A 26,315-nucleotide genomic window follows, 5' to 3' on the forward strand; every position below is an offset into this window, starting at 1 on the left:
AGCCACAGAATTGTCATTGGTTTAGAAAAAGGGAAACGAAAAGAGTCTGCATGGTTTATGTTGATTATTTCTGACTGCTTCCTGTTCTGGAGTATTCCTTCATTGGAATGAAGTGATAGCTTCACAGTGTAATGTTTAAGTTTAAAAATGTGAAACAAAGTGAGGTTAGCAGTAAATTCTGAACCTCAGAAATGGTGTGTTTGCACCGTCTTCGGTGCCCCCAGCATCCGTTGCAGCTGTTGCCCTGTGAGTGCCTGGTGGCCTCCATCTCACAGGCTGTGGCTGACTTCACATCACTTCCTGAGGCTTCCCATTCTATGGCGTTTGTTTCATTACTCTGCAGCCCAGTGCCCAGAGCTTCAAGCTTTGGGCTCGGTGAATACTGGTTAAATTGAACAGACAGGGAGTCTAGGTCAGATTTACTATGTTTTCATTCTTCATTAGTCTATTGGTTGTAACCATTACATATTTGAAAGTTTTAATTTTATGGAAAATTGTAGGATTTTATTGACATATATTCGTTCACTTACGTATGTTTCATATTAAGTGGCTGTGCAGTATGTGTGAGTCAGTGTGTTCAGTGTTGGGAGAAATGCAAAGGAATAGGGAGTCAGGAGGAGGAACCAATTTGGAGGAGACAGCTCACGTGGAGTGTGCCACAGCGGGCAGGAATGGGGGCGCTGGGAATGACAGGAAGGGAGTCAGGACTGGTTGCCCGTGTTTCAGAGACATCTGCAGAAAAGTAGTCAGAATACTTTAGGAATGAGGGGTTTAGGGGGCAGAGCATAAAAGGAGGACTCAGGGGTGAGGACCCTGTGTCGGGCTGGGAGGAGGAAGTTGATTAGTTTGGATGCTTCTGTTTACAAGTAATATTAGTAACCATTCACATAGTAGGTGGTATGTGCCAGGCACTATTCTAAGAACTTTTATGTATTAACTCATTTAATCTTCACAAAAACTGTGAGCTCCCTCTTTCCCCCACCCCCCGTCCTTCCATTTTACAGATGAAGAAGTGGAGACATGGAGAAGTTAAATAATCTGCCAAGATCACAAAGCTAGTATGAGCTGGGCTTCTCTCTGTCCCCAGAGTTCATCCTCTCAGCCTTTATACGTACTTTTTCTCTGGTTCAACAAATAAAAGTTTATTGTGAAGTCTGAAGGTAAATGGTTCCAGGACTGGTTATGTATATGGTTTAGTATTGTCAGGATTCTGGAGGATTCTCTGTTTTCTTGACTCTGCTCTCATGATCACAAGATGGCTGTTGCAGCTCCAAACATCACATCCACGTAATTGTGTTCAAAGGGAGAAAGAAGGAGGAACAACCATTCTCTTTGTCTGTGAGAACACTGTTCCAGATGCCTTCCAGCTGGCTTGCCCTCAGGTCTGTCTGGTCGGTCTTGATGCCCGGAAACATTCAGCCTTATGTGGGAACAAAATTTGCCACCCCCAAATGTCTCTTTGGCAGGCGGTTTATTTTAAACTGAAAACAACCGATGCCCAAAAGACGCAGGAAGAAACTTAGACCTTCCCCTGAACTTAAAGAATGGAGATAGAGGACCTGTGAGAGGAAGGGAGCCACCCCCATAGGTAGCTATAGTGTGAACCAGGAACCCATCAAAGTCTGTCTGTTAAAATTCCTCTCTGTGTCCATGGTCTCCGCGGGGCCCAGCAAACATTTGTTTACCGAACATTTACTTTTTCATCTCCAAGTGAATTGCCTTCCTCCCCTTCGAAGTTCTGACCACTACACCAACTTCCTCTCTTATCTTTAGCTGAAGATGGTAAAGTGAGGTGAGGGCTTTAAGCTGAGAGCTTCAGCTATTTTGGTGAGTTACCCAGTTTTCCTGGGTCTCCCCCATGTATATGTGCTATTAAACTTTTGTTTGAGTTTCTCCTGTTAATGTCTCATGTCAATTTAATTCTGAGACCAGCCAGAAGGACCTAGAAGGGTAGAGAAATATTTCTTCCTCCCCAGCAGCCTCTCTGGTGGTACAGGGTGTGCTCTGCTGGAGAGAGTAAGGGGTGACTCCCTGCCCATCCTTTTTTATTAGTTTTTTATTAGTTTCTTTGTTCCTGTTCCTGAGACTAGATGTACCTCTAGGGCAGTGGCAAGAATGTGGTCTTTTGCCAGCTCAGGGCTGCAGCCTGACTGGGCAAGTGATGCTGAAGCCCAGTCTCTGCTCCCCCAGCCCTGAGCCCAGGCGGGTGAGTTGGCTGCCTGATGCATACAGAGCCCCCTCTTGGCGTGGAGCTGCCCCTTTCGTGGCCTGTTAAGCAAAACAGCAGCTAGCCACTGCAGTTCTGAGGGATTGCAAGAGAAGTACTAGCAGTGGTGTCAGAGCCCAGAGGTCATATTGAAGCAAGAAGGTATGCCAGCACGTGAGGATGGTCAGAGATGGTCCTTCTGTCTTTCTACTCCCTGCTTGTCCCCAGTTTGCAACAACACAAGAAAGCTCACCATTAGTCGCTGGGTCTCCATGGATGTCCTCGGGCTGCCTGGCTTCGAAATGGGCCCTGCCACACACCAGCTGTGTGACCTTCTGGTAGTTACTGCACCTCTCTGTGCCTCCACTCCCTATCTGAAAGACAGGGACAATGACGACACCTACTTTGCACGGTGGTTGTGAAAGTCAGGTGGCTGGCACATCAGAAGTGCAGTGTGGGTGCCAGTCTCCATCCTCGTCCTCCCTTCAGTTTAATGACACGTACTTTCTCACGTGGTCCCCACAGCCTGCGGAGTAGTCAGGGGCAGTAGTATTTTAGTTGTTTTACAAAGGAGGAAATGGAGGTTGGGTTTGGTTCGTGAGCTTTACCAGGTTGAATGGCTGGTAAATCACTGTTCTGGGGCTGAACCCAAGCCCTCTATCTTGGGGACCCCAGTTCTTGTAGAGGGGAGGGACTCATCAGTGGGCACATCTGACTCCTGTGTGGCTCACCTCCAGCGTCGAGGGGGGAGGGACAGAGGCACAACGGAGACTGCACCCAAGGGGAATGAAGCCACCACAGAGCTGTCATGGATACAGAGGGAGTAGAGGGGAGGTCGCCAGGAGGACTCCTGAACTTCCTGGGGGGGCTTTACTGAAACTTGGTTTGCTTGCAGCCTGTCTCTCCTTGGAGGTGTGATACAGCATTGACGGCCAGCGGCATTACTGTCGGCCCTGGAAATGGACTGGAACTTGCTTTTAGGGTGGGCCGCAGTGAGGTGGTTCAGTCACTTCTTAACCCAGTCAAAGCCTCCTTTGAGACACCACTGCCCTTGGCACATCTTGGCGGGGGTGTGGGCAGTGGGATACCTGAAAATGTTTGTGTCTGCTGTGCTCAGCTAGCACTATGAAGTGGGTGGAGCAGATTGCTAGAACAGTCTGTGCTGGAGCCTTGAAGACTGTGAGTCAACAGGAGGGATTCTTAGAAGACAGAAAATAAATTACTACTTAATGGTCAAAGGGGGGCCCTGGATTGTTGAAGCAAACTTGAATCTAAGTCAGATCGGATCTCTCTGCAGACCGCATGTCGTGAGCCTCTTACTGTAGTGATGACCCAGGCAGGTGCAATGGCCCTTATCTGTCGGCCACTCTGAGAGCCACGGTCCTCCTAAGACGTCAGTATTATGGCTTATGCATTCTATCTCTGTATGTGCCCTAAAATTCCAGAATAATATGAAAAGGTTGGAACCAATTGGAAAGTGATCAGAGAATTCTGTTTCTAGACTTCTTCTAAGGGTCACCCCCTTTATTTCTGAAAAACAAGTAAACTTGGTTCTACCTGTGCTGAGTGACCAGACTCAGGCTGCACGGGTGCAAATGCAGAGCACGAAAGCCAAGGCGAGGCCTGCAGGCCGGGCAGCCGGGGTGGGGTGTGGGCCCTGCTTCCGCTCTGCAGAAGGGCTCTGGGCTCCCTTCTTTTTTGGTGAGATGGTTTTGATTTGTTCAAGATCCAAATTTCGGTGATGAGTTTGGGAAGGATCTGGTTATATTTTAGATGAAAACTGCAACTGTTTCTATAGGTGTGACACTGAGAGCCAGCGCAGTGTCTGTGAGTTCCTTTTGGGCCGAGTAGATTCTTGCGCAGGTTTATAGACTGGACACCTGTTTATAGGAGGCTCCTGCCTCCTGTTTATACTTCAAGGACTCAAGTGTTCCATTTCAACTTATAAGATAAGCAGTAGTTGTTTTTTGTTTGTTTTTTAATTAAGAGATTTGGGGAAGGGGAACAGTCTTATAATGCTAACACTGGGAAAAAATTATATAAGATAGCATCTTACTATGAAATAGTAAAAACATTTTTTTAAAATTAATTAATTAATTTATTGGCTGCGTTGGGTCTTCGTTGCTGCGCGCGGGCTTTCTCTAGTTGTGGCGAGTGGGGGCTACTCTTCGTTGCGGTGCGCGGGCTTCTCATTGTGGTGGCTTCTCTTGTTGAGGAGCACAGGCTCTAGGCACGTGGGCTTCAGTAGTTGTGGCATGCGGGCTCAGTAGTTGTGGCTTGCAGGCTCTAGAGCATAGGCTCAGTAGTTGTGGTGCACGGGCTTAGTTGCTCGGCGGCACATGGGATCTTCCCAGCCCAGGCCTCCGAACCCGTGTCCTCTGCGTTGGCAGGTGGATTCTTAACCACTGTGCCACCAGGGAAGTCCCTAGTGAAAACATTTAAACAGAAAATAGAACTTGCAAATGGACTGGACAGCGTGTTTGTGCTACACAACACTTTGCCCTGTGTCCTTCCTAACAACAGAGTAGCTCTGAGGTCTGTGTGAAAGGGCACAGCTTGCTCAGGACCCCTGGAAATGACATGGTGGCTGAGCGGAGGGCTGTGAGGGTGGAGCAGCCAAGGTGGCCGTGCTGTGCTCAGGCATGGTGATGCTGTCTTAGGAGCAGCAGACACCCCCATTGAGGACTCATTTTTAGAGGGCAGGTGGCCTGATTGCTATGTGTTTGAGAGGGAAGTCTGTGACCGAATGGAGAGACTTGGAGATGATGGTCTGGAGGCCTGGGGATAGTTGGGGCGTGTTTGACCCCTGATGAAGGCAGAGGTGGTACAGCCACATGTTAGGTCCACTGAACAAGTTCTCGATGAAGGGGAGGTGAGAAGGAGAGCAGCACAAAGGACAGGCCTGGGGAGTGTGGTCTGGGTGATTCAGTATAGGCTGATGCCAGTGATTATGGTAGGGAGCCCAGAGGGTGGGCATGTGTGGAGCATGACGAGGAATTCGGCCGTGGATTTGTTCAGAGGTGCCATCCAGGAGGCGCATGTAGTGTGAGAAAAGAAGGGAAGCTGAGTCATGGCCACATCTGAGGATTGATGGAGGAGGATGGACCAGGCAAGAGGTGAGAGACAGCAGTCAGAGCAGTCTGAGGGAGGAGGAGAGGGGCCGACAAAGGGGAGGGGAGAGGAGGAGAGAGGGGTGGAGAAGGAGGAGGAGAAAGAGGGGGAGAGGGGAGGACAGAGGGAAGATGAGAGGAAGGGAGGGGGCGAGGTGATGATGGTGATGGTAGTGATGGTATCGGTCTTGGTGGTGATGAAAATGATGACGGTAGTGGTGATGACGGTAGTGGTGATGGTGTGATGACAACGATGGTGTTGGTGGTGGTGATGGCAGCAGCTTGGCCTAGGTAGTGATAGTGGGGATGTGAAGGGCTATAGCAACAATAAGTGTTTTGTGAGGGATGGGGGCGTAAAGCTCCTGAACTGTCAGGGGCCTGGAGCTTTCTTACATGGGACCACCACCTAAGACAGGTGTCCTTTGAGCAGACCTGACCTTCCTCCTCCTACCCAGCAGTTCCCTGGAAGCCCTGGCTTCCTACTTGGGAAGGAGAAGGATGGGGTGAAATGTTTGCAAGACCCCAGACCAAAGGCAGAATTGGCCCAAAGTCTAACATTATGTTTATTCCTCCTGGACAGTTCTGAGAAAATCTCTCAGGCATTTCTGTTTCTTGGATCTGAACTTGAGGTGTTGCTCATTGCCGTAGAAGGATGGAAATAGCGTTATTCATACTCACACTCCTAGTCGAGTAATGTGCAGTAATCTTTACTAGAAACCCCAAAGAAGCACAGGCAGTGCCGCTGCTGCAGCACAGGTTTCCTCGTTATGGGATTCTGTCATGAGAAGACCCACCAAGCAGAGACCCCAGCTCCTCCCCGAGGCGCTGCCATTACCCTCCTGCAGCACACAGCAGCGTCTGTGTGGCTTCACCAGGCCGAGAAGGGCCACCACTGCCAACTGGGCCACATGCAGCAGAGCCCCTCCTGCCCCACACCTTCTAGCCTCTGGAATGTGCACGAGGAGGGGCCACATCCACAGGGAAGGCAGAGTCTGCAACAGGACTGCTTAGGCCTTATTAGCATATAGAGTCAGCAGGAGACCATCCTGGAAGGAAATGAAACCTGGAGCCCCATTCCCTTTCATTAAGCCCAGGGCCAGTCTTCCTTTGCCCCTTCCTCCTGTTGTTCATTCTTCCGTTTTCTTCCTCTCTCGCATCCCCCGAAACTTCCATGCTTGTATTTTATTACATCTTGAGATTTGGACTCATAGTAGCAATGCCCAACGCAAGAGGCAGTATTTTAGAGACTTGCGTTGTCATTCAGTACACCCAGCTACACTTGTCACAGGTCTCCCAAATGGTGAGATACTTCCTGTGCCACGGCAGTCCCTCCAGCCACAAAGCCATTATCCCGGGCATTCTAGTTTTGAAACAAAACCTTAACATGGTGTGGTGACATTTAATTTAGTGCTTCTCATTTCAAAGCCCTTAAAAAAATTAATTCCCATAAAACCCCAAGAGGCTTATTATTAATATCTGTAGTGCCTTTCACGCTGGTCCATTAATGTGTCCTTTCTGTGCGATCGGTAAGAAAATGAGGCTAAATCATTTTTTGCACCCCACAGGAGAAGACCTTGATGGAGCCAAGGTCAGAAATAACGAATCCCTAACTTTATTGACATCTCCGAGTAACGTCAGCCCCTTGACCTTGTGTGTGGTTTGGAAGAGCAATACTCCTGTTTAGGACTAACCTCAGGGGACAGTGAATGGTCTTTCAGCGGAGCCGAGACTTCACAAATCTTAGCAGGATAGCAGTGCAGAGGGGCGGGCCTGAGGGAAGGCGGGCGGCAGCAGTGAAACGTGGGGCCCAGACAGAGCAGGAAGTACCGTCGCCTCACCGGAGAAACGCCTTGCAGCGCATGGGCACCCAGTGAGCCCTGCCAGCCTGGGAGATGCTGTGCGGTGCGGCTTGTTCATATTTTGGGGCGCTTTGTCTTTGAGTGACTTCTTCACAACTGTATGCCAGGTTTCCTTAGCCCCAGGAGCAAGAACTCCACTCCGTGGGGCAGGTCACGAAATGAGGGGCTCCCCAATCCCTAGGGTTCAGCTTGTGGCCTTTGGTCATCTCCCTCCTCACCGCCCTGCTCTCTGGCAGTTCTGCATGGTCTTTTCTCCCATGTCCCTGCAACTTGTGACTTGAGAGGTCCTCTGACTCTGAAAATGGGTCCTTTGGGTGACGTGGCTTTCGTGTGAAAGGAGGGGGCCTCCGCCAGCTCCAGGCGGCATGGTGGGCGCAGGCCTCCCAGAGGAGGGGTGGGAGGGTGCCTGTGTTTGACTCTGGTGCCCCTTGGCCTCGGCCGAGCTGGACCATGGACCCAAGGCAGTCCACTCTCCACCCTGCACGGGAGGCTGCAGGAGGCTCCTGCGGGACCAGCTCGTGAAGGCAGCTGCAGGGGCATCGGGCTCCCACGCCGCGGCCACTCTTACTCGGTAGAGTTGTTGTGAGTGGTGACGAAGGAGGTACGCAAAGCGGGCTGTGCTGCTTACCAACAGTGATCACTGTTACACTTACTGCTGGCGGGAAATTTCTGGAAGTAAGTATGGGCAGGGGAATAAACTCATATGCACTGAAGATTTATTTGCTGTTTTCTTCACGTTGTCTGATAAAACCGGCCGTGATTTGAAAGTTATTGAAGATCAGTCAGTGCTTTCGTAACCGCATGGCAGGAGAGGTGGGTGCGAGAGGGGTGGTTCCCCTCACCATTGCCTGCTGCCCTTACCTCACCAGGCACAGACCCTGCACTCTCTAGAAGTTCCCCACCACCCTCACTGCTCCTGGTCATCACTGTGGTGGGGAAGAAAGGGCACATCCCCGCACGGCTCTCCTGGGGTGCCCTCTGAATGCGTGGGAAGGAGGCCCCTTCCCTCATTTCTTCTAATGGAACAGTTTGATTTAAGTTGGTTTTCTCACACCCTTGTGGAAATGCTTTGGGTTGGGAGGGGAGCAGTTTCTGTCTCATGCACTGTTGTCCTAACCCTTAAGCCAGCCCCACATGCTCAGAGCTGGCCCCCCAGGGCCCCCTGGGAGGGGAGACAGCTTGAAAGCCATTAACCTCATTTGAACTGAGTTCCTTTCCAGTATGATTCCCTGTTACTGCTCTTGGTAGTAAATAAAAATGCTTTCATTTCTTTTGTGCTCACAGGGAAAATAAGTAACAAATTGAGAACTCCTTTTGGCACGCATTAAAATTATTTCGCAATTCAGCCTTCCCCTCTTTGCTGTTCTGCTGCTCCCTCTATGAGCCACCTGGAAGCCTTCCTGGGAGTAGGGAAAATACACGTCCGATATTTCCTAGCATCTCCCTCCACTCCAGCGCAGCCCGGTGAGACTAGGTAATGCTCACACTCACACTTCCCTTCAGCCCTTGGGCCTTGTCATTGAAGCTCCTGGTGATAAAACGGTCTTCTGAATTCTTCTAGTTATTTCTACCTACCCAGCCAGGATGTCTTTTAAAAAACACATGTATCAAAAAAGCATAGGTATTTATTTTAATTTACATAAAGGCCCAGGTCAACGTGTCTACCAAGGTGGGATGTGATTTGCTGCCCAGTGTGGCCATTCCAGCAGCTCTGATTCACAGAAAAATCTGAATTCTGGATTTATGCAGATCATGTCACAGTGGCTGAGGGGTTTGGGCTGAAACAGTAGTTTACCTGGGTGCTATGCTCCGGCAGATGTTTTTGGGCTGGGGAGTCTCTGACTTTTGTCATTGTGCTGATGTGGATGTGGTTCTGGAACACGTGTCCAAAGTCATGACATCTTAGTAAAAGGTTTCCTTCTTTGCCCCCAGAACTAGATTTTCATTTATCAACTACTCTCATCTAGTTTTATGGGATTAACCAAAATTTAGTTGTGTAGAGCATTAAGACTCAGTGCCCTGTTTCTGTCTCACCCAGAGCACAAATAAGTAGTTTATTGGTGATGAGTCAGGAATGTTTTCCTGCATCCTTTTTTTTTTTTTTTTTTTTTTTTGGTGGGGGTGGTCACGGGATCTTAATTCCCCGACCAGGGATCAAACCTGGCCCCTGGCAGTGGAAGCTCGGAGTCCTAACCACTGGACTGCCAGGAAATTCCCTCCTCTATCCTTTTCTTAACTGTTTAATATGCAGAATTCCATATAGCAAAGTAGAAGAATTATTGAACATCTAAGTACCCACCTCCTAGACACAACAGTTTTTACATATACACTTTCTAATTTTGTGCTGAAATTCACTTGTGTCACTTCAGTGTCAGATAGGATTCATCATTTGGGTTTTTTCATTACAGATTATTGTAATCAGTGTCAGTAAAAGTTTGATAGTCACTCAGCAACTGTTTGCTAATAACTGAGCATGTTGTGAGGCCATGGGAAGAATATAAAAACAGAGCCGGGTACTGAAAGGCACACATGAAACTATAATCCGTGTCTGCCCTCGTGGGGTTTACAGTATCCATGGAGCTCAGACAGCTTCACAGGAACATATGACAAAGAGTATAAGTTAGTTTAGAGACAGAAAAGATTATTCCTGCCAAAGGGGACCAAGAAGGACTTCTGCACAAGAGCTAGATGTTGAACTGGTGCTCCCAGTACACATGGTTTAGGTGAGCCAGCACAGGCTGAGATGCCCACCTGGCCGGAGGGAGCAGGTGACATGGCTGCCTCCCCAGGCCAGGCACAGGCTCCATGCCCCTGAGTGCCCCATGTCCTCAGCCCCCACTTCCACACAGACCCCGTCTCTCCTGGGGCCAGCCCTGCTCTGGTAGCGTGGGTAATGCACAGCCCCTCTATCGGTGTCAGGTTAATGCACATTGCCTCGATGAGAATGAACTTGAAAACATCGCATTATGTGTTGGCTTTCTCTAGTCTCCTTTGTGACGCGGTTTTATTTTACAAATAGCATTCTGGACCTTATGGAAGAAACACAGGGAGAGACCACTTTGCTGGACCTTAACCTGCCACCTCAGGGCAGGGTCCTAAAATTGTCCTGCAGTGGAATAGGGTTGCTATCCTTGTATTAGTTTGCTTACAGTTGAAAAAAATTGGGGGAGTCTGGAAGAACTTTGTTCTGAGTTTCATCATCCTGAAGCTTCTGCGTTTGTGCCCCCAACGCTCTCAGAACACACGATGCATTTCACCAGGATTTTCTACTGTCAGAAATTGCATTATTAGCACATATTTAATTAGATGAAACCAAATGTCATATCTCAAACATGGAGGAACTAATGCTCTGCGAGGTAAGCCACATTTTCCTGTAGTTTCCTCCTGTGTAGCTCTTCATTTTCCTCTGAAAGATCAGGACGCCTCTCTTAAACGTAGGCCGCAGGTCGTCCTCAGGCCTCTGTGTCTGCTTTCCATCTCTGCTCCCTCCACCTCCCTGCTCTTCTTTTGAAACAACGTCAGTGGATGCTTCCTGAGCAGCACCCATCACTGTGTGCTGAGCCCTGTGCCAGGTGGCAGGCCCACAGCGGGAGCCATGATGCCTCAAACACAGTTTCCTCGCCGTTCATGTTCCTTGTTCTCACCACTGTTTTCTTCAAGTGATATCATGGCACTGGGTTGTTTTTTGTTTTGTTTTAAATTTAACATTTTAAATAAAGTTTTAGACCTTTATCAAAGTAACAAACATACACATTATTTTTTGAAAGTCAGAACATAATCCCTACCTAGAAGTAAACCCTTTTAGCTGTGTTTTTTGGGTAGATATGCCCATATTTTAGAACAATATGTGTATGCTGCTTTTTATTGATTTATCAACTTGGGGTGTTTTTATTGACTTCCTGGTGTGGCTTTAGTGGTTTTATACACATCACTTCCACACGACCATCTAGTATAGATTTACACTTTCAGTTCTTTTTTATTGGGAATTTACCACTGAAAGTTCTTTGAAACCAAACAAAAGGAAATGAATATAAAGTGGAGAGACTCTTCTGATGACCACGTGTACCCCTTACCCAGCCTCAGCGTTCCCACCACACTCAGGTTATCTTGAAGTTTGCACAGTCTAATGAAATAAAATCAGTGTTCATAACATTATGACTGTGTGAACACTGTTCTCCAAAAAGCCAGGAAACGTGTTTGGACCTAATTCTGGACTCTGTAGTAGCTCCCTGGCCTGCTGGTCTCTCTGGGCCCCGACCCTCACCTTTTACTTAGAGAGGCCCAGAGGAGGTTGGAGTGTCGGGGGGCAGGACCCCTCATAGCTCTCCTTTCAGTGTTTTCCTGGCTGTTCTGGCATATTTATTTTCCATGCGAACTTCAGTAGCAGCTTGTCAAGCTCCGCGAAATAGCTGTTTGTTATATTTATTGGGAACGTGTGGACTCTTAACCTGGGGAGAACTTATGTCTTAAGAATGTGGGTGCATCCTACCCAGGCAGGGAGCATCTCCCATTTGTTCAAGCCTCCTTCTGTTTTCTAGGAGAGTTTTACAAAATTTCCTTGTCAGGGTTTTGTATATTTCTTGTTAAGTTCAATCTTCTTTGTTGCTTTAGAAGTGGGGGTTCCTTATGATTTTAACCATCGATTGTATATATATATAAAGGCTGTTGATTTCTGTGTGTTTACTTTAGATCCTGCTAATTGAGTGAATCCTTTATGTTCATCAGCAAGGGTCCAGGCAGGAGTAGTGGGAGGGGGTAAGCAGGGCGAATATGACTAAGCAAGAGAGGGGCAGTTTGCTTCCTTACTTTGTTGTCTTTTGGAAACTATTCTCCCTTGCTACCGTATATATTATAGCTTCCTGTGTTTAAGCAAATTCTCTTCCATGTTCCAGACAGTTTTTCCAAACAGATTCAATGCTTCTAAGAAATACTTTTGATATCACAGGGATGCTACCTTTTACTAGTGTTACCATGTGACAGGCATTACTTATTAACCTCATGGGATCTTCACAGTAGTTCTCAATAAATATTTGTTGAGTAAATGAGTGTTTACAACCACCCTGTGAAGTAGTCATCATCCCAGTTTATAGATGGAGAAATTTGAGGTCACTTGTGCAGGGTCCATTAAATGCAGACTTGGAGTAAAGGATGGAGTTGTTTTTTTTTAAAAAAAAATTTATTTATTTACTTATTTATTTTTGGCTGCGTTGGGTCTTCATTGCTGGGCGCAGGCTTTCTCTAGTTGCGGTGAGCAGGGCTACTCTTCGTTGCGGTGCGCGGGCTTCTCATTGCGGTGGCTTCTCTTGGTGTGGAGCACGGGCTCTAGGCACATGGGCTTCAGTAGTTGTGGCACGTGGGCTCAGTAGTTGTGGCTCACAGGCTCTAGAGCGCAGGCTCAGCAGTTGTGGCACATGGGCTTAGTTGCTCCACAGCATGTGGGATCTTCCCGGACCAGGGCTCCAACCTGCGTCCCCTGCATTGGCAGGCGGATTCCTAACCACTGCGCCACCAGGGAAGCCCCAGGATGGAGTTTTAATTCTAGGTATTCCCATGAATCCATGATAAGTTTCTTAATTTTTTCTCCTGCAACAGGCACGGTACAAGCAGAGCCTCGATCCAACTGTGGATGAAGTGAAGAAGCTTTGCACGTCTTTACGTCGAAATGCCAAGGAGGAGCGGGTCCTCTTCCACTACAATGGGCATGGGGTGCCCAGGCCCACTGTGAACGGCGAGATTTGGGTCTTCAACAAGGTGGGCGTGCCATAAAAGGTTCCTGTGAACTGAATTCGTTTCTCTTTTTTCAAGAAAATCTGTAAGTTTTGGTGGTTGGCCACAGGTCCTATTCCCCTGTAGCTTCTATGGAACCGTTGATGGCTAATCCGTTTCCACAAACCCAAATGCAGGAAGATTGAATAGGGACTTGGGCCAGTTATCTGGTAGAAGTTTGGGGATTCTTTATTTATTTATTTATTTGGCCGTGCATGTGGGATCTTAGTTCCCTGACCAGGGATCGAACCCGTGCCCCCTGCAGTAGAAGCGTGGAGTCTTAACCACTGGACTGCCAGGGAAGTCCTGGGGATCATTTCTATTTCAGTGATAAAAAGTTGAAAAATAATCAGGCACAGGGAGTTGTTTCTTTTGCGAAACATGTTAATGAAATGGCTGTCTAGGGAAGGCATGAGGTCTGGGGATCTTCCTTTGAGAATCAGTCATGTTCCTAGAAGATAAAATGGTATAAGTATTCCAAAGAACTAATACGAAGCAAGTCTGCAGACGGGGCTTCAGCTCTGCTCTCTCCAAGGTCAGTGTAGCCAGCCTCCTACAGTCGCTTAATCAAAAGACTGTAGATGAGGGACTTCCCTGGTGGTCCAGTGGCTAAGACTCCATGCTCCCAATGCAGGGGGCCCGGGTTCAATCCCTGGTCAGGGAACTATCCCACGTGCCGCAACTAAGAGTTCGCATGCCGCAACTAAGAGTTCGCATGCCGCAACTAAAGATCCCGCATGCAGCAATGAAGATCCCTTGTGCTGCAGCTAAGACCTGTCACAGCCAAATAAATAAATTTAAAAAAAATTTTTTTTTTTTTAAAAAGGGACTTCCCTGGTGGTCCAGTGGTTGGGACTCCATGCTCCCAGTTCAGGGGGCCCAGGTTCAATCCCTGGTCAGGGAACTAGGTCCCGCATGCCGTGACTAAGAGCCCGCATGCCACAACTGAAAGATCCCACACGTAGCAACGAAGATCCCACATGCCACAACTAAGACCCTGCTCAGCCAAATAAATAAATAAATTTTTTTTTTTTTTTTTTTTAAGACTGTAGATGAAAGCGAGGGGTAAACGACACCCCTTCCCACCATCCTGGGTCCTGTGCTTCAGGCTCTTATCACATCCTCTGAGAGGTGGTGCCTGTAGGTGTGAGCGTTCAGCCCACCTGGCAGCTCCTTACACACTGGAGCACATGAACCAGGACAGGAGCTCACCACACCTGAGTTCTGACTTCAGCCTCACCACTTGTTAGCCCCAGGACATGGACAAATGAGAAGACTTCCTAGACCTCTGTTCCTTATTGTGGAAGCTCCTTCAGTGAAGGATTAAAGTACCCAACACACCACTCACATAGTGAACTCTCAGGGGACGTCCACTCTTCCACAGGTGGCCAACAGGTAGGCAGACGGGACAGTCGGGGAACTGGAGGAGATTTAGTGGAGAAGAAGCCTAGACCCAGCTCCTCCCTCAGGATAGTGCCCTCTCTGCCTTGTATGTACCTAGATACCAACTTGATTTTAATCATTTTTATTATTATATAGATTCAAAACTGTAGTTATAAAAGAAGTAGAATTAAAAGAAATATGATGTCATGAACCACCAGCTGTCCACCAGCCGGTTCAGAAAATGAGCCTACAGGGTCCCTGCATACCCTCCTCACTCTCACCCCTACCCCACCCCCTCGGGTGACTGGCCCCTGAGTGCTGAGTTGATCGGTACCATGCTTTTTATAGCTTCCTCATCTTTGGGGGCTCTCCAGACACACGGGGGTTGGGTGTTTTCTAGTTGACGGAATTGGGGTCGGTCCTGCTCAGTTTTGTGCTGAGGGTCATCCCCCAACTGCTGTGGCTGTGCTTCCTCCCTCAGCCCCGTTGGTGGCCCTCCAGTGCCTCCTGTGTACACAGATATTGGGTCGGTCCCGTCTTTGTCCAGTTCTAAACTGCCTGCGTGTTTCCATTACCCATGTCCTCCCAACACTGGGGGGGTGTGGGGGGATGGAGCACCGCGTGGTGGTGCAGTCCAGTCACCCCAATAACTGTGAGGCCGGTGCCCTCTGGTTTCTGGGTCAGCCACATAGGCTCCCCCTCTTGCAGTGCTGTTTCCTGTTTTTCACTTCGGTTGTGTCTTTTTCTTATTTCTTATTGAAGGAATTCTTTATATTCTGGACAGTAACACTTTACCATTTTTGTTAATTGCAAGTGTCCCTGAGTTTATGGCTTGATTTTTTGGTTTGTCTGTTTGCTTCCGTTCTCTTGTGTTGTCCCTTAGTAGACAGGAGTTCTTTTTTTTTTTTTTTTTTTTTTTTGTGGTGTGCAGGCCTCCCTCTGCTGCGGCCTCTCCCGTTGCGGAGCACAGGCTCCGGACGCGCAGGCTCAGCGGCCATGGCTCATGGGCCCAGCCGCTCCGTGGCATGTGGGATCCTCCCAGACCGGGGCACGAACCCGGTTCCCCTGCATCGGCAGGCGGACGCGCAACCACTGCGCCACCAGGGAAGCCCCTGACAGGAGTTCTTTATTTTGAAGTGGTCACTCTTCAGTCTTTCCTTAGGATGTGGGCATTTTGTATCTTCTTTAAGAAGACTTTCCTTATGCCAAGGTTACAGAAGTATTCCACTATGTGTTCTTTCAAAAGTGTATTTTTGTCTATTAATTTGGGTCTTTAATCTACCTGGAACTGATTTTTGCACATACTGTTAGGTAGGGGTTCAAATTCTTTTTTCTTTTTTTTTTTTTTAAATGGATACCATTACCTTTTTTTTTTTTTTTTTTTTTTGCGGTACGCGGGCCTCTCACTGTTGTGGCCTCTTCCGTTGTGGAGCACAGGCTTCGGACGTGCAGGCTTAGCGGTCATGGCTCACAGGCCTAGCCGCTCCGCGGCACGTGGTATCTTCCCGGACCGGGGCACGAACCCGTGTCCCCTGCATCAGCAGGCGGACTCTCAACTGCTGCGCCACCAGGGAAGCCCACCATTACCTTTTAATGCCAGCTTTGGACTTGTCAAGTTTCCTTAGTGAGTGTGTATGTTTCTGAGCTCTCTTTTCTGTTCCATGGGTCTCCCTCTGTGCCCGTAAACTTTTTTTTTCTTAATAAATTTATTTTTTTTTAAATTTTTGGCTGTGTTGTGTCTTCGTTGCTGCACGAGGGCTTTCTCTAGTTGCAGAGAGCAGTGGCTTCTCTTGTTGTGGAGCACGGGCTCCAGGCACGCAGGCTCAGTAGATGTATGTACCTAGATACCAACTTGATTTTAATCATTTTTATTATTATATAGATTCAAAACTCTAGTTATAAAAGAAGTAGAATTAAAAGAAATATGATGTCATGAACCACCAGCCGTGTCAGTAGTAGACCAGGGCTCAAACCTGTGTCCCCTGCGATGGCAGGTGGATTCTTAATCACTGCACTACCAGGGAAGCCCGCATAAACTATTTTAATGAGTATAGGTTTTCAATGATTCTTGACGTTTGGGAAGGCAAGTTTCCCTCCTTTGTTCTTTTTGGTCCTTTGATCTAACATGAAAATATTAAATCAACTTGCCAATCAGTGGATTAATGGGGGGAGACTCAACACCTTTATATTGTTGAGTTTCCAAACTATGCTCTTTTTAAGCGTTTATCAATAGTATTTTATAATTTCATAAAGGTTTAAATATATATTTTTTTTGGGGGGGCTGCGTTGGGTCTTTGTTGCCGTGCGCAGGCTTTCTCTAGTTGCGGTGAGCGGGGGGCTACTCTTCGTTGCAGTGCGCGGGCTTCTCACTGCGGTGGCTTCTCTTGATGCGGAGCACAGGCTCTAGGCTTGCGGGCTTCAGTAGTTGTGGCACGTGGGCTGTAGAGCGCAGGCTCAGTAGTTGTGGCCCATGGGCTTAGTTGCTCCGCGGCATGTGGGATCTTCCCAGACCAGGGCTCAAACCCGTGTCCCCTGCATTGGCAGGAGGATTCTTAACCACTGCACCACCAGGGAAGCCCGATACTTTATATTTTTTGATGTTGTTAAAAATGTTTGCTCTAAAAAATATATTTTGCGAGTTTTTATCAGGGTATATGACAAGGCAGTTGATTTTTGTACATTTATTTTATGTCTACTAATTTTGCTATTCTCTCATTGATTCTAACGATTTGTACATATTGTAAAACTTTCTTAACAGACTACCACGTGGTGTGCAAATCATGGCAGTTTTATTTCTTTCCTTCCCGTCTTGTTGTGTTTACTTTTCATATCTTACTGTGCCTCCAACGCCTCCCAGAGCGTGGAGTGGTGACTGCATGTGCTTATCTCACCCTCATTTTGAAGGGACTGCCTCCTGTGCGTCAGTGTATGATGTTTGCTATAGATATTTGTAAAAAGAATAAAAAATAAGAAAACCCCTTATCGGATTAAAAAAGTGCCCTTCTATTCCTAGTTTATTTTTTCAAATAATGATTAGATGTTGCTTTACCCCAAGCCATTATGTGTGTGTGTGTTAGATGATGGTATGATTTTTCTCCTTTAAACTGGAAATGCATTGAAAGGTATATGATTTTCTAATATTAAATATATCTTTCCTTTGTGGGATAACCTAGTGTGCCTTTATCAATTATGTGTTTCATACAGGGGTTAATTCTGTTGTTGGTATTGTGTTTCGTATTTTTACATCTATGTTCATGAGTGAGATTGGCTTGGAATTTTTCTTTCTCTTGTTGTCTTTGGATAATCAGTGTAACTGTGGCCTCAGAAAATAAGTTGAGGGAGTGCTCCACTTAGATACACAGGGATTGTTTTTGTGAGGTTTGAAGTACATGTTGTCTGAATATTGTGTGAAGCTTACAAATCAAGCTGTTGGGCTGGTATTTTGTATGTGGAGAAATCTTTGACTACCTATTTAGTTTCCTTCATTGCTAAAGGGCTATCCAGATGTTCTCTTTCTTCTTGAGCCAGCTTTGCTAACTTACTTTTGTAGGAATTTGTCCATTTCAGCTAAATTTTCGAATTTGTTGACAAAACGTGACTCATATTTCCTTATTAATTTATCACAGTCTGGGTTAGTGATGTTTCTTCATTCATTTTTGATATTGATACTGGATACCTTCTTTCTCTTTTCTTGTTGATCACTCTTACCAGAGGTTTCTGTATATTTCATTAATCTTTTCAAAGAATCAACATTTAACTTTCCCTCCTCCAGAAGGATTGAAAGAACAATAGAATGAATACTTTTATACTTTTCACCTATATTCATCAGTTAACACTTTGCCACATTTGCTTTATATCTTTGTATAGATAAATATTTTTTACCTTAGCCATTTGAAAGTTACAGATATCAGGACACTAAAAACAAGGACATTTTAGTACATAACCATAATACCCTTAAATTGCTCAAGAAATTTAACATCGACTCTATAATATCGTTTAATACAAAATCCATAATCAAAATTTCCCACTGCCTCAAAAATGTGTGTTAGTAAGCATTTTATTTTATTTTATTTTAGTAAGCATTTTATGTTTGTTGATTTGGTTTTGCATTCAGGATCCAGCCCAGGTTCGTGCATTGCATTGAACTGTTAGTCATCTTTCTCAGGCTCCTCGAATATATAGAAAAAGAGATTGCTCTTTGCCTTTTTTTTCTTTATTGACATTGACATTTTTTTAGTGAGGTTATTTTATTGTTTTCTTGTAGTAAGTCGTCATAGTTACATGTCAGTCTTTTTTTAAAAAAAATAAGCATTATTTTTTTTTACAGCAGTTTTAGTTTTTAGAAAAATTAAAAAGTACAGAATTTCCACATATAGTCGTCCCTTGGTCTCCACGAGGGAATGGTTCCGGGACCCACTGCAGATACCAAAATCTGTGGATGCTCAAGTCACTTAGTTGGCCCATCATATTCACAGTTCCAAATCCCCAGATCAAACCCACTGAGGATCATATAGTCCTGTATGTATTTAGTGGAAAAAAATCTGCTTATAAGTAGAGCTGCGTAGTTGAAACGCGTGTTGTTCAAGGGTCAGTTGTATTCTCACTCCCAACCTGGCCTACATCTTGCCTTGGTGTGGTATATTTGTTACAATTGATGATCCAGTATTGATACATTATTACTAACTAGAGTCCATAGTTTATACTAGGGTTTAGTCTTCATTTTGTACAGTTCTGTGGGTTTTGCCAAATACATAATGTCATGTATCCACCATTATAGTATACTGGATAGTTTCACTGCCCTAAAAATCCTGTGCTCCACCTATATCTCCCTCTCTGCCTGTCCTCCCCAACCCTTGGCAACCACTGATATTTTTACTGTCTCTATAGTTTTACCTTTTCCAGAGTGTCATATAGTTAGAATCATATAGTATATAGTGTTTTAAAACTGGCCTTTTTTTCAATTAGGCTTATGCATTCAAGGTTTCTTCATGTCTTTTCATGGCTAAATAGCTCATTTTCTTTTTACCGCTGAAAAACATTCCACTAGTGAAGGACATCTTGGTTGCTTCCAGTTTTTGGCAATTGTGAATAATGGCGTTCTAAACTTTTGTGCAGATTTTTGTATAGACATGATTTCTTCTCATTTGGGTAAATACCTAAGAGAGCCATTGCTAGACCAGCTGGTATGTTTAGTTTTCTAAGAAATTACCAAACTCTGTTCCAAAGTGGCTCTGTCAGTTGCATTCCCACCAGCAGCGAATGGGAGTTCCTGTTGCTCCACATCGTCCTCAGCATTTGTTGTTGCTCATGTCTTGGATTTTAGCCATTCTAATTAGGTGCATAGTGGTATCGCATTTTAATTTGCGATTCCTTAATGACATAGATGTTGAGCATCTTTTCATATGCTTATTTGCCATCTATGTATTTTCTTTGGTGGGGTTTCTATATCTTTTGCCCACTTTTAAATAGGGTTATTTGTTTTCTTACTCAGTTTTGAGAGTTCTTTTAATATTCGGGTACAAGTCCTTTATCAGAAATTCGTTTTTAAAATATTTCCTCCCATTCTGTTACTTGTGTTTCCATTCTCTGAAGAGTGGGCACTGACTTTTTGGAGAGTGCAGACCAGTTATCCTCTAAAATGTGCCCCATTCTTTGTTTTTTTCATGAGTTTATATCAGACTGGATAAAAAGCATAATCAAACTTTGTGCTGTCAGCAAGAGATGCACTTTAAATACAAAGACACATAAAAGTTGAATGTAAAAAGGTATATCATGAAATACTAGTTGAAAGAGAGCTGGAGTGGACATATTACTAATTAGAAAATAGACTTCAAGACAAGGAGTTTTGTCACAGATGAAGAGAGACATTTCACAATGACAGACAAGTCAGGTCATCAGGAAAACATTACTACCCTGAATGTGTAGACGGCTAACAGGAGAGTTAAAGATACATAAAGCAAGATTACGAGGGCCAATGAGAGAAAGAAACACATCCATAATCCTAGTTGGATATTTGAGTAACCATCTGGCAGTTATTGATAGGTTAAAACTGGTGTTAAAATTGAAGATAAAATTTATAATTAAAAACTTTCTCCAAGGAAAACTCCAGTCATGGTATATTATATTTTTCTAATAAAAAAAATCAGTTACTATTATAAAAGACTATCAATCACTCTGACTCAGTTAACAGAACACTGCACCCAACACCCACAGAACGCACATTGTCCCGGGCAGATGGACCACTCACCAAGAAAGGCCTGTGCTGGGTCACAGAAATGTTATAATAAAGTTTGAAGGATTGAAATCATTCAGAGTCTATTCTCCGGCCACAGAATCTGAAATTGTAGGCTAGCTGGAAAATCCTCAAATATTTGGAAATTAAATGACACATGTATGAAAAAAGGTATCACAAGGGATAATAAAAATAATTCAAACTAAACAATAATGAAAAGATGACTTGTTAAAATTTGTAGGATACAGCTAAAGCAGTGCTTATATAAAAATGTATAGCTTTATTAAATCCTTATACAGAAGGGAAGAAAAGCTTAAAATAAAAATCTAAATATCTACCTTAGGAAACTAGGAAATGTTGAGCAACCTAAACTCAAAGGAAGCAGAAGGAAGAAGTAATAAAGAGCGCAAATCAGTAAAATGGAGAACAGGTGGTAGAGAAAGTTAACAGCTAAAACTTGGTTTTTGGAAAACATCTGTAAAATTAACAAGTCTTTGCCTAGGTAGCAAGAAAAAAGAAGATACAATTCACATTTAGGAATGAAAGAGGGGATATCACCATATATCCTATAGACATTGAAAAGATAGGGAATGTTAATAGTGTTATACCAATACATTTAATAACTTAAATTAGATGGAAAATGCCTTTTAAAATACAGCTTTCTGAAAGCGACCCAAAATGAAATAGAAAATCTGAATAGCCCTAGATCAATCAAAGAGATTGAATTCACAGTTAAAAACCTTCTTACATGTTGACTCATAGATGAATGGATATTTTTATTTAAGTATCATCTTATCATCAAAGTGTTTCCTGATCACTATATGTAAAGTGTTAAATCATAGATGGAAAAAGGGAAGTGTTCTTCATGATGCATAGGAAGTACAGTTGACACCAAAACTGGAAAGTGAATGTTCTCTGTTTCCATCAACATTTGCACTGTCTGCACCAGGGGTTCTCAAAGAACAGGTCCCAGACCAGTAGCAGCAGTATTCTTGAAATTTATAACACGTGCAGATTACCAGACCCCACCCAAGATTTATGGAAGCCTATTCTGGGGAGGGGCCCAGATATCTGCGTTTTAACGAGCCCTCTAGGCCGTTCTGATGCACTCTCATTAGAGAATTCTTCCTCCATAAATCTGGTTTTCAAATATCTGAGAAGTCAGTTAAGATATGGTCTAAGGTTTTATGTCTCAACATCAAGAAAACAATATTTTTTAAAAACTTTAAAGCTCTTATAAAGAGATAACCCAAGTTTTCCATCACTTCTCCTGAAGAAAGAGAATTTTTACTGATGGTCTTCAGCTATTGCAGGCAAACACAAAAATGCTAGAAAGGTCAAGTTTACAATAAAATTAACAGCCTTTTTTGGAGAGGGGGACAACTGCTGTATTCTCAATATGGATAAAGTAACAATTACAACGAATGTTAAATGTGGTCTGGCACAAATATTGCTTTTAAAAAATCACAAATACATCTTTTTGATAATAGCACATTTAAAAACCTTTATGATCCATCTTTCAACAGACTCAGTAATGAACTATATACTAAATCAGAATAAGAGGCATCTATTTGATAGTGATGTGCAGTTTTTCCAAACCAATAAATTCTATTATTTAAATAACATTTATTTAGCATTACTCATAAGGTAAACAATTATTGAACTGTAGTAAAGGAAAGGCAGAGAAAGTATCAACAAAGCCAATAAACCTTCAGCCTTAAGGATTTTAAGGGACTAGGAGTTTGTTTGTGACTTAAACCCTGCAGTGTTTGGTTCACAAGTACCATAGCCCCATACCTAACATCTCTGGGCCATCACCTCCCAATACCGGTTCCTTCAGAAGGAAGATGAATCTTCTGCTTACCCATGCTCCTCTGCTCTCCTTGGAGGACAGCTGTATGCAGACGCCCTTACTGTCCAGGGAAAGCCAGGATGACACATCCAGATATGCCTGTGGTTCCTGTCTATGAGGTCAGAGGAAGCGTGCATCCTTGGGGGCTTTACCGAAAAGCCCTTAGGAGGATGCCATTTTACTATGGCTAAGACTTCTGACTCACATTCTGAGCTCTTTGGCAGAAGATGTACAGACCTTCCTCAACTTACAGTGGGATTATGCCCCATAAACCCATCATAGTTGAAAATACCAAAAGCTGAAAACACCTGTGCTACACCTAACCTACCAAACATCATAGCTGAGCCTCGCCTACCTCAAACATGCTCAGAACATTTACATTAGCCTGCAGTTGGGTGGAATCATCTAACACAGAGACTATTTTATATTAAAGTATTGACTGTCTCATGTAATTTTTATTGAATACTGTACTGACAGTGAAAAACAGAACAGTTGTCTGGGTCCAGGATGGTTGTAAGTGTATCAATTGTTCACCCTCGTGATTTCGGGCTGACTGGGGGCTGTGCTCGCTGCCACTTCCCAGCATCATGGGAGAGGAGCGGACCGCATATCGCTAGCCTGGGAAAGAACAACATTCAAAGTATGGTTTCTACTGAATGCGTGTCGCTTTGCACCATGTAAAGTCAAAAACTCATAAGTTGAACCATCGGGAGTCGGACTGTCTGAACTTAGAATCTGCTCGGAGATGGAGAGTTGCTTCTTAGGAGGTGGCCGGCTTTACCTGGAGAACAAAGTGCCCTTCCTCCGAGCTCCTGTCCCAGGGCTCAGTGCTTGGCTGCCTCTGTGGTTGACTCAGCTGTGATGACAGTCTGATGAAACATGTGGCTTTTTTTTTTGATGTTTAATATAACCTGACCGATAAAGTGGAGTGTAATGAATAAATTATCTAAAACCTATTTCTATTTCTTTGTTTGAAATGAAAACATGGCCTTGAATATGTTTTTTCAAGAGAAAGGAAAGAGACTTTGATTAGGAATTCTCTGTGCTCATAGTTTTTGGTGGGGGGAGAAACCAAACCATTGCCTGAAAGGCTGTGGAGTGTTTCTGGCAGCCTTCAGTGCGTGGGGGACTTCGACTTCTCCAGCTTGTGTAGGTTGGTTCAGCCTAGAAGACACAGGGATAATTGCACGGGGTGGAAACAGTTGCACTTCAGGTGTTGTTTCTGTTCTCCTGTTCACTCACTGCAGCACCAGGGCTGTCATCCTGCAGGCCTCCCTTTGCAGGTTTGCAGGACCGTGATTCTGGCCCGAAGCTTGACAAACTCCCCAGGATCCTTCTGAGATGGGAAATGAGATCCACCTGCTCGTGTTCTAATAAGGATTCGTTCTCAAAGGCCATTTTCCTTAATATGGTTTAATAGAGTTGATTTTGTATCCCTAAGGAAAACAGACTTCCAAGTTTCATGGGCTTACTGAACTACAGATATACAGCTACTGCTTTAAATGAAATCATCTCTCCTCAAAGGCATTTGTTCTCACCAGGGGAGGTTCCCCCTCAGGGTACATTTGGCAGTGTCCAGAGACCTTTTTGGTTGTCACAACTGGGCAGAGAGGGGGGAGTGCTGTTGGCAGGGCTGCTGCCAAGCCTGATGCAGTGCCCAGGATGAGCCCCACACTGACTGACCAGCCTCAAACGTCCACAGTGCCGGGGTGTCTCCACTTCAGCCACAGAGGCCCTTGCTGCTCAGAGGCTGCCACCCACCATGCAGCCCATCTGTGTGGAGGTGTGAGTCCAAGCCATTTTCTGTGGCTGAGCATCCCTGTGGACGGTATAAGGTGCCAGACCCTCTCACAACTAAAAATCATGAGGCTAAAGACCAATTCCGAAAGCTCCTTGCATGCTGCCCCTTGGACAAGCATTAGAAAATGGAGGTGCTTCTGCTCTCCAGTGGGACTGGGTGGCTGACAACTCCACTTGAACCATTTCCGTGGCAGCCAGTGGCACAGGGAATGAAAGGGAAAACCCTTAACGAGTTTCCTGATGGATTAGTGCTTTATTATTTTAATGAGTCGCCATTTATTACCTTTGTATCTCAGAAATTTAGAAAGTAACTTTTGATTTGGGGGAAGTGTAAAAATTACATTTCAGTTCAAAAGGCCAGACCTCAAAACACAGTTAAAATATATTTTATTGCGTGCTGCTTTGCTGCCTTAGGGGCCTTCTGGGGCTGTACCTAGAAGGCAGCAAAGATGACAGCATCGCCCTTTCCCAGCAGTCACTTGGATGACGTGGTGGCAGGAATGGGGTCAGAACTGCCCCAGCCATATTCGGCCGCTTCTCACTGAGCTAGAACCTTGTGGGAAGCAGATAAATGGCAGAGTGTGGCTGGCGTATAAAAATGTGATGATTTCCCAGGCTGGTGCTAAAATCCTTTCTCCTCTCAGTGTAAGGGTGTCCCTGCCCAATTAAAGGGTTCCTTTTGTCCCTTTTCTCCCCCGTAGCAGTGGGGGCTGCAGGTGAACAAGGGGAGGGAGGCTGCTGGGCAGAGGGCCGGAGAGGAGTGCTCTTCCCTGCTGGGCCCGGGGAGGCGCTGACTTGTGTCCTGCTCTGTCCAATGCAGCATGTGCTGAAGCCTTTTTACTTGTGCAGATAACATGTAATACCTGCTCATCATGAAACACTGACCGAACGTAAAGTATGTTATAGTGAACCCTGGAACTTACCCTTTTCCTCCCTCCTTTTAATAGTTGTGTGCATTTTGTCTTTTAAAAAAATACAAGTAATTTCTATTCTAAAAGGTTCCAAGAGAACAGAAGTTTTAAAAGAAATAGATATGACACTTTCTTACCACCCCACACCCCTGTCACCTCCCCAGTCAGAGAAAGCAGCCCTTAGCAGTCCTGTATTCTTCTTTCAGCACCATTTATAGGACCTTTCACTCAGCACATTTCTGCTGAGTCCTCATTTCATGCAGCTTAAGTGCTGGGCATGTGGTGCTTTACACACAAAACAGGATATTATATGTGAGATTCTAAGACTTGCATTTTTAAAATCATGACAAGCCTCTGACATCTCTCCATGTCAGTGCATATAAATAACCTTGCACGGTGTTCCATAACGTGCGTGTATGGGCCCCCTTTGCTTAATGATCCCTTCATATTGGATATATTAGGATCCAAGATTGTCTGTGATAGTCCCTGTGGGCCGTCTGGGACTGCTGTGGCATCATCATGACATGGGGCCCAGGCCCCTTCCATCACACAGCTCTGTTGTCCCCCTGCTTATGTCCTCTGCCATGTTCACATTTCCTCCTGGGAAGGGAAAGAGGGCGGCACTTATAATTTAGACACATTTCTGATCATGTCCCATTGGCCAGAATTGGGCTGCAAGATCAGACTTAGCTGCAAAGGAAACTGGGAACTGTGCTCAGCTAAACTTGCATTGAGGCTGAAGAGGGGAAAAATAGGTGTTAGACTGGCAGTCTTTTCCACAGTAGCATGTAGACAGCTTACAGGTTTTTACCGGTGAAAGTATTATACATCCTTGTATGTACATTTCTGTATACAAATGCAAGTATTTCTATAGGATAGACACCTAGAAGTCAAAGGTAGGCACAGTAAAAATTTTAAGAACCACCTAAATTGCCTTCCAAAAATAGCTTCCTCAATTTATACTCGCACCAACGATAAGCCAGCACCCTGTTGAACATTGTGGTCGGCATGGGGTATTATTCATACGTAAAATTTCTTTCCAGTTTGCTGGATGAAGATAGGTAGATGGATGATTCTCATTGTAATTTGCATTTCCATGATTAATCGAGAGCGTGAAACTATCATAGTTGTTGATCATTCATGTTTCTTCTGTGAATTTCCCGTGTGAAGCTTTTGCCTATTGTATATTGTTTTTG

General features: G+C 45.0%; 1 protein-coding gene across 4 annotated transcripts in view; it reads left to right on the top strand.

The window, feature by feature from the left end:
• RPTOR (regulatory associated protein of MTOR complex 1) overlaps positions 1-26,315 on the top strand; it is a 262,877-nt gene that overhangs the window by 65,044 nt on the left and 171,518 nt on the right. For all 4 annotated transcript variants that reach the window (XM_055090448.1, XM_055090449.1, XM_028499286.1 and 1 more), the window contains exon 3: positions 12,768-12,926. In XM_055090448.1, coding sequence (XP_054946423.1) covers positions 12,768-12,926 — 159 coding nt within the window. The remainder of the gene's footprint in view (positions 1-12,767; positions 12,927-26,315) is intronic.

Source organism: Physeter macrocephalus, chromosome 14 (assembly GCF_002837175.3).
Source record: "Physeter macrocephalus isolate SW-GA chromosome 14, ASM283717v5, whole genome shotgun sequence".
NCBI classification, from domain to species: domain Eukaryota; kingdom Metazoa; phylum Chordata; class Mammalia; order Artiodactyla; family Physeteridae; genus Physeter; species Physeter macrocephalus.